Source organism: Aquarana catesbeiana, linkage group LG09, assembly GCF_042186555.1.
Source record: "Aquarana catesbeiana isolate 2022-GZ linkage group LG09, ASM4218655v1, whole genome shotgun sequence".
NCBI classification, from domain to species: Eukaryota; Metazoa; Chordata; class Amphibia; order Anura; family Ranidae; genus Aquarana; species Aquarana catesbeiana.
In genome coordinates this window covers 113160142-113172816 of record NC_133332.1, presented here as the reverse complement: position 1 = coordinate 113172816, position 12675 = coordinate 113160142, and the positions used below count along the sequence as shown (strand labels likewise).

The following is a 12675-nucleotide window of genomic DNA, read 5'->3' as shown; positions in this document are numbered from 1 at the left end:
CCTGACAAAATTGCATGTTTTCTAGGACATTCTTTGTGTATTGCAGGTGTGTTCCAGGGTTTATACTGAGAATCCTTCCTTCCAGCATGAGCAACTAATTGAAGTTGATTTACTAAAGGCAAAAAAAGACTTTGCACTTTGCAAAATGCAGTTGCACTCTGCAAGAGCAGTTTCTCCAGAGCTTAGTAAATGAGCAGAAGCCATGCAGATTTCCATCATTCAATCATGTGCAAGCAAAAATGCTCTTTTTTTATTTTCCTTGCATGGGATTCTTTGTAAAGTGAAACTTTACCTCATTTACTAAACTCTGGACCAACTGCACTTTACAAAGTCCCATGCAATCCCATGTTAGGGCTGCAAGTATTACGCAGAAGGCCCATGGGATTATGAGCCCCTAGCACCCACACTTGTTAGTATTAAGGCCTATTTTAGTTGTTAATAGGATCTTTGTACTGGGCAGGTTCTTGGCTCTCCTTTTGTCTGTTTTAGGTGTCCCTTTTACTGTATCCAAGCAGGATTTCAGCCATCAAATCGATGCTAGGCAGATCAACTTGTTGCTTTTCACCATTTGATTTGTTTTTCTGAGGGAAACCTGTCACCCAACCAGATTTCACACTCGTCTTTAAATTACTTCTCCCTGAGGTAATTTTTAGCAGATAGATCTTCAGTCAAGACAAGCTTTCCTGCCCTCCCTTCCCTTTGTCACGGCTATCATTTTTTGGGGGTATTATCGACCAACTATTGTGGGTGGGAAACGTACGCAAAGAATTTAGTCTACTGTTATGTTCAGCTCAATTCTTGGTGACTGAGCTGTGGTGTTTGATATTTATTTCAAAGTAATTATTGGTTTGTTTATGATTATAAAGTTAAAAGAAATTCAATTCTTTTAATTATGTGCTTTTAACCCCAATAAAGTAAAATATTTTCCCAAATGGTTACCTTTTCTTGTTTCATTTAATTTTCTATTCCAGATGGTTTTGTTATTATTTGTTGCAAAGGATGCTTTTTTGGGTCTGCAATCCCATGGTTCATAATAGATCTCTTTTGTGATGTTGGTTTATATATTTGCATGTGTGCTATATGCCCTTTAATAGCATCTTTGTTAACCATTACTGTACATTATTTTACCAGCTCTGTATTTTTAATACTGGACTTGATTGATCTGATGTGATACCTCCTTGTTCACATTTAATAAAAAAAGATTGAATGAAAAATTTAAAGATGAACCGACACCATATACCCTCCCCACTCCCCCGATCCCTGCTGTACTTACCTCTGTGGATGAGCTTTTACTGCCCATGCAGCTGGTGCAGGGGTCCGAGGATTTGAGAGCTATAGTCTTCTTCAATTAGGAACGCCAGTACAGATGAAAGTGATTGAAACTGGTCAAAGCTGTTATGTGCCAGCACGTGGCCAATCGGAATCACTCTAATCCATCCTGGACGAAGACCACAGCTTTCACATCCCCATAGCCCTGCACTTGCTGCATGGGCAGTGAAAGCTAATCATCTACAGACATAAGTGCAGCAGGGACCAGGGGGGTCAGGGAGGGTGTACAGGGTTAGTTCACCTTTTCATTTTTTGTGAAAAGGCAAACTTACACTTTAAATACCTTTGTATTCACTTTCATATACATTCCTACTGAAAAATAACATATGAAACATTTTATGTAGCTATATCTCTACTGAACAGATTAGTGACAGGAGAGAAGGAAGTAAAAAGAGTATAAGGGAAGGAAAAATATAACTTAAGCATTACCGTTTCATTCTTTCTCAAAAGGATTTTAGAATATTTTATAGAGCAGTTAGCTGTGTTTTCAGAGGGATTCCACTGAAAAACAAGACAAAACATTCCATCCATTCCAAAAGTGAGGTTGGTTGGTGGGGGGAGGTAATCTGTATGGAAAAAAAAGACATTGGTATGTCACGGCCACATGTTTCTTGTTACAAATGATCATTTTTATGTCAATAAACCTGTTTACGCTTCACATGACCTTCTCATTTGGTTAAAGTTGCAGTGTAGTTGTTATTATTATTATTATTATTATTATTATTAATTTTTGCTATTCTTCACCAGGGACATAATGTCCTACTTACTGCCAGTTGCTTCTTATTGTAGAAGTCCGCCTTTCACTATTGTGGGTTCCTCCTCACAGCTGTGAACTTCCAGCGCTCTATGGGTTAAGAGCAGTGGCTGTGACTGGGAAGGATTCACTCTCCTTTTTCTCCCTATTTTATTAAAGTTGAACTATAGGCACATCTCATTTTATTTTTTCCTGTTGGGAAGAGTTAGGGAGTGTTATAACCCCTGTCAGGTTTTTTTGTTCTATTGGGGAAATTTCCCTTCACTTCCTGACCCATAGCCAAAACAGGAAGTGAGAGGAAATCCCTCCAAAGTGAGGGCATCCCTTGTTGTCACCAGGATCACCAGAACTAGTGTCCCCATTGGAAGATTTCCCCACTATTCCTGTTCTGGAATTTGGAATTTTCCTTTACTTTCAGATCTAACATTAAACAAAACTGGAGGGGGTGAAGCTCCCTAATGTGTAGCACAGACAGCAGTAACAACCTGACAAGTATTCTAATCCTTTACTTAAAGTGTTACTAAACCCACACCAGTAAAATCAGTCTGTACAGTATATGCAGTAAAGCATGCTTGTTATACCCACTGTAGAGTCTAAGGGGTTAGCCCTCTGCATTGTGTATAAAGGCTGTGTGATCCTGACTTCCCTGATCCTTCTCTTCTTTAACTGACTCCAACCCATCTCTCTATAGAACAGAGTAGTAGGAGTCAGGCTGCACATGCTCAGTTTGGTGTGTACAAAGAACAGAAATGGAAGGCGTGCACACCTAGTGCATTACCAAAGATAATTTAATAATAAAAATATTTTATATAAAAGTGGGTACTCACAAAATGCAACTGACAAAAGGCCATAAAAACAATGCATGGCCATGCACAGAACACAGGGTACACCTAACGCGTTTTGGGGGCGCACCCCCTTCCTCAAGCTAGCCTAAGGGACTGGCTACACAAGAATGCATGGAACTGTGCATCCCAATGCAGGTAAACATGGCCCTTGCACAGGTGTATGCATAAATATGGCCATGTGAATGAGGCCTCAGGCCCCATTCCCGCTCAGTTTTGTGTAGGTGATTTTGTCGCAATTCCACGTGTCACGCATAGGGGAACCCATTCTCTTCAATGGGCTGCCCTATGTGTGCTTGTCGCCCATAAGAAGAACCTGCTCCTTTTCAAGTGACAAGCTTCACGTGATTTTTAAAGTTGTGTTTTGCTGCAATTGCAGCACAATTCAATCTCACAGCGATCGTGGCAAAATTGCAGTGTTTGGGGTGCCATTTAGAATGAATGGCACCCAAACGCATGTTGTACAGTGATTGCCACACATTTTGGAATTGCGGGCAGAATCAAGACGATTTTATCTGTGATTCCAAATTGCCAAGTTTGAATGGAGCCTAGGCAGGGAAGGGACAAGGGGTGGGCAGGAGGGACAGCTGCTCTGGGCACAGTGAAACAAAGGGGCATAAAATGGACGCAGGGTGGTACACCCATTCTACGGCATGTATTAACAGTGGGGGAAGGGGGCGCAATTCTGGATCCTTGCCCTGGGCTCTGGATGACCCTGTCCTGGTACTGTTCCAAGGAGTATCTGCAGATGGACAGGTATATTGGAATCAGTATATGCAGCTCACCTTGGCGAGTGGCCAAGAAAATACCAACTTCTGTCCCAGCTGACAGGCTTAAATAGCAGGAGTCCACAATAAATTCCCAAGGGATCTTAAAAAAAAACACATCCCAAGGTTAGGTGTACCATGTTTAATATCAGTGCTGTTGGATATTGGGAGTCCACAAGGTGCAACATGAGGAAATTAATCACAATAACAATAGTTAAAAAAAAAAAGTCCCAAATGTATTCAAATAACAAAAGTTAATGAGTTGCATTGCTCCCTCTTTGGGAGTTCCTCAAAAAAGAACAATGCATACTCTGAAATGTATTGAGTTTTATTGATTTTAATAAAGTTGGGACTTTTGCTTATCTATTTTGTAGTTTTCTCGGCCACTCGCCAAGGTGAGCTGCATACATTGATTCCAGTTTAACTGTCAGTCTGCTGATACTCTTGGATGACTCGGGAAAGGGGATAGGTTCGCTCTTGGCTGATATACGTCGACTGCTGCACCTAAAGTAGTGAATACCCTACTAAAAACGATACTAAATAAGAAATAAGTGCACTGTCCCCAAATGGTTCACCTTGTAACATATTTATCATATATGAAATATGTGCAACACTTCTAAAACAGTATTCATTCATCTACTATATTGTAGAGCAATGATAAGGAGCTATTGTATTAAATAAATCAATGCAAAATGAGTAAAGTGCAAAGCGCCATAAAACTAGTTTATATCAAACAATATCGTTACAGTGCCAAGTGCGAATTAACATGCGACACCCTAAACCTTAAGAAAGACATATAAAACAAGAATCAAACCGTGAAAAATAAATTAAAAATTATATATATATATAGATCTATATATAGATCTATATATATCTATATGTCTATATATAGATATATATCTATATACAATAAAAGTAAAAAATGAAAAAATTATTGATGTGTACAGCAAATTGTGATCAAAGTTCAAACTCAGTCCTATTTTATGCAAAAGGAAGAAAGAGAAGAATGCTCTATGATGAAAATATTGTGTCCGCTGGGAGAGATTTACCACTCCTCCACCTTGGTGCTCGTATAAACAGACAAACTGCTTACCAGAACCTTTGATCCACAAGGGATCAAACGATGTTCAAATGATCCACAAGGGATCAAACAATGTTCAAAGGTATGCTCCCAAGGACAACTACAGCTCACTCCTGACCGACTCCACATGGCTCAGGCATGTGACCTTTCAGCTAATTGGAGTAAAAATATCAGGTATGTAAACATCCACAGTACGCAGCCTTGACTCCGCTTGTTCGGTTTGTGCACGCTGACGTCACCACTAGCTCCGACCGACGCGTTTTCCCTAAACAAGCATCATCTGCGATTGGAGGCTGTCTGGAGGGAGGTAGAGATCATTTTTATTTTTATTAATTTTGCTATTGCCAAGAAATCTGCAATGATAATTTGGCAGCCTCCCTGCCTTCTGTTCAATTCTTTAAAAGAGAACTATGGGTTTTTTTTTTTTTTTTAGATTCATACTTACCTAGGTAGATGCAGCATGAGACCGATGCTGCAGCTGTCCCCTGGCATCTCTGCACTGAGAACCAAGCCACCAAAAATCGCAGATGCCTCAGTTCTCACTCCTCCCCGAGCGGAAAGCTGCTTATTGTCAGTCAGCCTCTCTCCTGCTCTGATCCTCTACGCTCATTGGAGCGCTGAGCTGTGGAGCGGTGGGAGCGGCCATCTCAGCATTTCAGTGGCTCGCTGAGACTGCCATCAGTCAAGGCAGCTGGCGGATCCAGACTTCTGAAGTTGGGTTGACGTGCTGCCTCGACTAATTGCAGTGATGTCAGTGGAGAGCGGACTTTAGACCATTCTCTGCTGAATACTTAGGACCATGTGATATTTCAGTTTTTGTTTTTTAATAAATCTGCAAAAATGTCAACAATTCTGTGTTTTTCTGTCAATATAGGGTGCTGTGTGTACATTAATTAGGAAAAAAAAATGAACTTAAATAATTTTAGCAAATGAATGGAATATAACAAAGAGTGAAAAATTTAAGGGGGTCTAAATACTTTCCGTCCCCACTGTATATATATATATATATATAATGTTTGGGGGTTCTAAGTAATTTTCTAGCAAAAAATTATGATTTTAACTTGAAACCAACAAGTGTCAGAAAAAGGTTTAGTCTTTTAGTGGTTAAACTTCCCTCATTTGCAGACTGAAGTTCATTCCTTTGATCTAAAGAACAAAATGTTACAATGTTTATAGTTAGCTCAGTGGCTGAGGAATGTTGTGAAACTTGGGCTTGAGCAGAGAACTCTGCATAGAATCGAGAAATTGCTTTGTTGAGATTGCGAGGGGGAAAGAATCCTGATTCTTAATGATTAATCCTGCAGCTCTAGAGCAGAGGTGAGCTTTGTGTTGCTCAGACCCCAAGGGGGGGGGCATTGTAGGAGGGCAGGTGTGGTTCATGTACTCCCACATACTCAGGGATTTTTACAGAGCAAGGGTAGGGAGTGGTACGTTAGATGGCCTGCTGTAGGTACAGGTATATAAAGAAACGTATGTAATAAACTGCTAAGATTCTCATCACTCTTTTTACAATGAAACATTCCTTTTCAACAACATTCGCACCTATGTATGGCTCATATCTTAAGCAAGGAATGTTGTAACTGTTAATAGCCTCAGGAAAATGCTCATTTTGCAATACCTGTTGTCTTCACATCAAGCTACAACAGTCAAATCTGTGGGCGTGGCTGGAAAGCAGCCAAATTACGCTACCAGATTTCAGTGTAATAAAAAAGCAAATAAGTCACTGTTTTGCGTTTAAAGTCCCTGACCCTTTCTAAAAAACGCAGTGGCTGAAAAAAGCATAGATGTGAACGTGTCCCATAGAAAACCATGTTAAATGAACTGTAGTGCGTTTCTGTAAAAAGCACCAAAAAACAGATATGTGTTAACCGAGCCTCACTTAACCGGATCCTTCACTCCTGCAGGCTCCTCAGTGCTGGTAGACTGGTCTCTACTGCCTCTTCTATCCTATGCTCCAGCAGGCTAAAGGTCCTCTGGCATCATTAAGACCGATGTAGGGTCCATAGTCTTGCTCTGGACGTGGGGATGCCGAAGAACAGTCCTTAGGGGAGCACCGTCTGCCGGGGAAGTGGAGGCTCGGGTAAGTAGAAGTGCTTTTATTGTCTCCTAGACTGAACAAGCACAGCCCCACTGTAAAGGAGGATTTTTAGGTTTTCTGGAGTTGGGCTTTAATTAAATAAAAACACATACTGCTGTAAAATAAACTATCACTGAAAATAATTCATAATGCTGACTGCCGGTAGAGAAAATACAGTAGGGAAAAAGAATTACAATGCAACCACTAATATATTTTTTCCCTGAGACAGACCCCCGTCACCGCTGAAGAGAAACAGATATATACAGAACACAGGTGCAAATCTGTGCCGGCAAACCAGAAATATATCAAGATTTTATCAGCACAGACAGAAAAATTCTTCTTGCATCCTTTCCACTACATATAAATACATGGACATAAGAAACAGTACATTTTTCTTTTTGAGGCCCCATTCATATCTGTGTTTTGTAGCTTGACTCCAACATTTGAAACATTCAAAACCCCTTATGTTTCAAAAGATTAAATAAAATTTGGTATGTAACAACAATTTTGGGCAACTGCCCTTTGGCCAAACTGGCTAACCTGTTGATTCTGCCAGGAATCCAATGTGCAGATAACTTGCTGTACTCTTCCTCTACTGACTGTTATCAGCATTGTTTTCAATTCTCTCTGTGGACTACAAAATCCTATGGTATGGAGATAAGGAGAGAGGGAAGTGTTTGGTAGTCTTACCGTACTTGCTAGGGTGACAACATTGCTCCGCCATAGAAACAATACAGTAAGTGAAAATAATAAAAGAAAGTTCGGTGGACTTAAGGCAGAAGATGTCATGAATGACGAAACGCACCAGGGTGGAGTCACACGACTTACATAGATACACCGGGCAGCCCAGGAAAGACAGCACTGATCCCCGTATATGCCACGTACGGTAGGGGACCCTGTGGGAACCTGATGTTATCTGATGCTATTCTGTGAACACTGCTACATTATATGCTATTTTTTGTAAGTGTACATCTTGAAGGGGGGTTTCTCCTTTTGCTTTTAATGGTAAATAAATTTGTTGTAAATGAGATTATGCTATGTCCGATCCTTCTTTTTCATTTGACTATCTGAACGGTCTGACTGCTGTCTCGCTTTGGACAAAGGAAGGAGGATACGATTAAGCTCTTATCTGGTAAGAGTCTCTTCAAGAGGGGGTTTCCCTGCATACACCCCCCTCTTTTCTTGTGCACGTTTGATGTGGGCTTTCCTCTGGTGACAGCAAATCTTTAAGCGTTCTCTACACAAATGATTTCAATGGACTTGTGGTTTTCTTACAACAGTCAATGACACATCCTTGTGTTTTTTATCATTGATATCATTTTTTATGATTTTACATTGATGTAAGCACTTAAGTTAATGGACATATTTTGAACTGATTGCTCATGTTTTATGATTAGTCATATTGATAAGCGCTGCCATTATGTCCACCAAACTTTCTTTTATTATTTTCATTTTTTGTGATTCTTTCCTTAACCATCTCAATACAGTGCACTTTCACCCCCTTCCTGCCCAAGCCATTTTTCAGCTTTCAGCGCTGTCACACTTTGAATGACAATTGCGCGGTCATGCTACACTGTACCAAATGAAATTTTTATTATTTTTCCCCACAAATAGAGCTTTCTTTTAGTGGTATTTGATCACCTCTGCAATTTTTATTTTTTGCGCTATAAAGAAAAGAAGAGCGACAATTTTGAAAAAAACACAATATTTTTTACTTTTTGCTATAATAAATATCCATTTAAAAAAAACAAAAAAAAAAAAACACATTTTTTTCTCAGTTTAGGCCGATATGTATTCTTCTACATATTTTTGGTAAAAAAAAAAAAAAAAAAAAAAAATCGCAATAAGCGTATATTGATTGGTTTGTGCAAAAGTTATAGCGTCTACAAAATAGGGGATAGATTTATAGAATTTTTATTATTTATTTATTTATTTTTACTAGTAATGACGGCAATCTGCGATTTTTATCATGACTGCGATATTGTGGCGGACATATCGGACACTTTTGACACATTTTTGGGACCATTCACATTTATACAGCGATCCTTGCTATAAAGATGCACTGATTACTGTATAAATGTGACTGGCAGGGAAGGGGTTAACACTAGGGGCTGATCGAGGGGTTAATTATGTTGCTAGGGAGTGTTTCTAACTGAAGGGGGAGGGGACTCACAAGGGGAGGAGACCGATCTGTGTTGCTCTATACTAAGAACACACATCGGTCTCCTCTCCTCTCTGACAGGACGTGGATCTGTGTGTTTACACACACAGATCCACGGTCCTGCCGTGTTACTGGGCAATCGCGGGTGCCGGCGGACATCGCGGCCGCTGGGCACGTGCATCGGGTGCCCAGTGACACGGCTGGTGGGCAGGGAAGGCGAGGGCATCATATGACGCCCTCCCAGAACGAGAGCCGCGCCGCCTGACCATCATATGACAGCCGGCGGGCGGCAAGCGGTTAAAAAAGAATTTCGTTAGGCAGCAGCTGTTGCCATTAATTTTGGTCGTCAGATTCAAAAAGCCTCAGTGTGTTTCATCACCCCCAAAAGCGCTTGTGTTTTGTGAGAATAGGCCCCGTTTCTCAGTTACTTTGATTGTTTAATACAGTAAGTGAGCGCTGTCACCCTAGGAAAGGTTTAGTGTTACTGGCTGAATCCCCAAATGAAAATATAGCCTGAAAAAAAGAAAAACAAATGCAGTAACCACATATAAGAATTGGTAAGCTGCAATCGATTTTTATTTTCTTGGGTTTAGATAAAGGGGTTGTAAACCCTCATGGTTTTTAACCTTAAAGTGGAGTTCCGCCGAAAATTTTTTTTTTTTTTAAAAGTCAGCAGCTACAAATACTGCAGCTGCTGACTTTTCTAAATATGGACACTTACCGGTCCAGGGCGCCCGTGATGTCCTCACCCGAAGCCGATCTGTCCCTCGGCTCCCGGGTGGAGGCACCACCATCTTTGGTAAGGGAATCAGGAAGTGAATCCTTGCGGCTTCACAACCTGGTTCCCTACTGTGCATGCGCGAGTCGCGCTGAGCGATCCCACTGGTCCCTGCTGTCTTCTGGGACCTGTGTCTTCTTCTGGGACCTGAGGAGGGGCCGGACCTGGAGTAGTTCACCGCGGAGCCTGTGGTGATCTATGCCCAGAAGTGGGAGCAAATACCTGGATTATTCAGGTATCTAACCCCCCCCCCCCAAAAGGTGCCAAGTGTGACACCAGGGGGGGGGGGGGAATCCGATTAGCGGGAGCTCCATTTTTGGGTGGAACTCCGCTTTAATGCATTAAAGGTGAAAAACCTTTTGTAGTGCAGCAGCCCCCCAGAGCTCCCCTTTTACTTACCTGAACCCGATCGTTGCAGCGACGGGGACGAGCAGAGCAGCTCCAGCCGCTATCTCAGGTCCTCATTGGCTGGATTGGTAGCAGCAGGAGCATTGGTTCCCACTGCTGTCAATCAAAGCCAGTGACACGGGAGCCGCGGGGCGGGGCCGAGTCCTGCTGTCTGTGTCAATGGACGCAGCAGCAGGACATGAGAGCGCACCCGCACGAGTGCCCTCATGGAATACAGGCCTCCGTGGGGGCACTCGAGAAGAGGAAGAGCCAGGAGCGCTGCTGGGGGACCCCAGAAGAGGAGAATCGGGGCCCCTCTGTGCAAAACCCTTGCACAGAGGAGGTATGACATGTTTGTTTTTTGTTTTTTTTTTTTATGAACCTTTTCAACCCCCTATAACACTTTAAACAAACTTCCATATAAACCAAACTTGAGTTCTGCTTTTAGCAGGCACAAAGCCTATGTACATAATGTCACAACAATGCTCACAGTGTTATAGGTGTCTCTGTATACAGAGATGTTCACTCAACAAAGGAGACCAGGACATAGGGATGAAAAAACATTTGCACGGCAATTTACCCAGTGAAAGTGCATGTACATTTGTTCTGTGTGTTATTATAAGGTAATTTCCTTGGCTGGTTGATTTTTTTTCATTACTTTAAAATGTAAAATTCTGCATCTGGTCAGTAGATGGCGTTAAGTACCATATGAAATTCCTGATACTTGGTGCCATCTAGTGGCTCAATGCTGTATTTTCCATTTTAAATCAATGAAAAACATTCCATCAGCACAAGAAACTAATAACATTTGTTTTTTACCCAAATTCACACAAATATAAAAATGCACAAATATAAATGCAGTTTTACTGGGCAAACTGCTGTGCAATTTTTTAAAATATACCCCATAGCGAGAACCAAGCAAGCAATCCTGGCGGGGTGCTGTGGGGTAAGGATATCTGCATTCCCACTCCACATTCTTTGGCATTCTCTATGCCTCTACAGTTGTATGTAATCTAATTTTACATCAGGTATATTGTGGAAAAATATCAATGCTTTTTAAAAAGGGATCTGGCAGAAGAGAAACACGAATATTCTCATCTCTGACTTGTTTTTGAAGATGCAAACTCCAGACCTTTCATTCATATTTGCTTCATCTGAAAACAGATGGCGCTCCACATGTTTCTTTTATGGTAAATGTGTACTTGAAATACTGGGATGTTATTGAAAAATAAAGATGTGAACGGATTATCAATTGCTTAGTTGATTGGGGAAAAAAACAAAAAAAGTTACACGTTCCAGGATGCATTTGGTAACTTCAACTGCTAATCCGGTAACTGTGGGGAAACACTGAGCTCACTGGATCAGACGGCGTTTTGGCTAGCGTTGTGAAGGAGTAATGATGGCCCAGCTAGGAACAGAGTCCAAACAGTAGAAATGTTTGCGTTCTGATTAATCAACAGCATTTGTAACTACTACAATTGTTTCCCAGCGCTTCAAAATGTTTAACCTTTCCACTGCCCTGGGACAGCTCACACTTTGCACTATGTTCCATTTTGACATCAACAAATGAAATGCAGATTAAATAAAGCTGAACACCAGCCATAAAAAAAAAAAAAAAAACACTGATCAGCCATTATGACCACCCACCTAATATTGAGTAGGTCCTCTTTTTGCAGCAAAAACAGCCCTGGCCCATCATGGCGTGGACTCTACTAGGCCTCTGCTTTATGCTGAAGTATCTGGCACCAAGGCATCAGTAGCAGATACTTTAAGCCCTGTAAGTCACCCTTCCTCTATTGGCTTGCCTTCTTCCCAATGATGCCCACGCACCCAGCCATCCACACGATGTAAAAGAAAATGTGATTCATGAGGCCAACTTCTTCCATTGCTTCGTGGTCCAGTTCTGATCCTCACATACCCATTGTAGATGCTTTTACCTGTGGACGCAGGTCAGCATGGGCAACCTGATCAGTTTGCAGCTACGCGGCCCCAAACACAACAATCTGCGATGCACTGTGTGCTCTGACACCTTTCTATCAGAACCAGCCATAATTTTTTCAGCAAACTGAACTCCAGTTGCTCGTCTATTGGATCGGACTACACAGGCCAGCTGCTGCTTCCCACCCAGGGTGGATAAAAATCAATGATTTAAAACAATAAATAAATAAATCTGACTTTTTTTTCATTTAATTCAGAGTTTTTTGATTTTTATAAAATTTATTTTAATAAAATGCTTTTGGAGTAAAAAAAATTACTTACTAAATACATTAATAATTTAGTTTATTCAGCATGAAATGGAGCTTGATTATGTAGCATGAGGCTGTATATTCTGCAATATTTACATTTTTGGTAAACTCATTCAATGAATCCAAGCGCTGCAAGCTGAGATAACATGCACTGCATTGATGAAGTCACACAATTTCATAGTAATCATGAGATAAAACAGAGTTCAGGAATATTCCTTTATCCCATTGATTTGCAAATCTATGTACACTACAA

At 41.0% G+C, this 12675-nt stretch overlaps 1 protein-coding gene across 1 annotated transcript in view; it reads right to left on the bottom strand.

The window, feature by feature from the left end:
* The window catches only part of LOC141108005 (interleukin-13 receptor subunit alpha-1-like), a 178980-nt gene that overhangs the window by 109316 nt on the left and 56989 nt on the right, over positions 1–12675 (bottom strand). The window contains exon 2 of the mRNA XM_073599155.1: positions 1759–1895. Within this exon, the coding sequence (XP_073455256.1) occupies positions 1759–1895 (137 nt within the window). The remainder of the gene's footprint in view (positions 1–1758; positions 1896–12675) is intronic.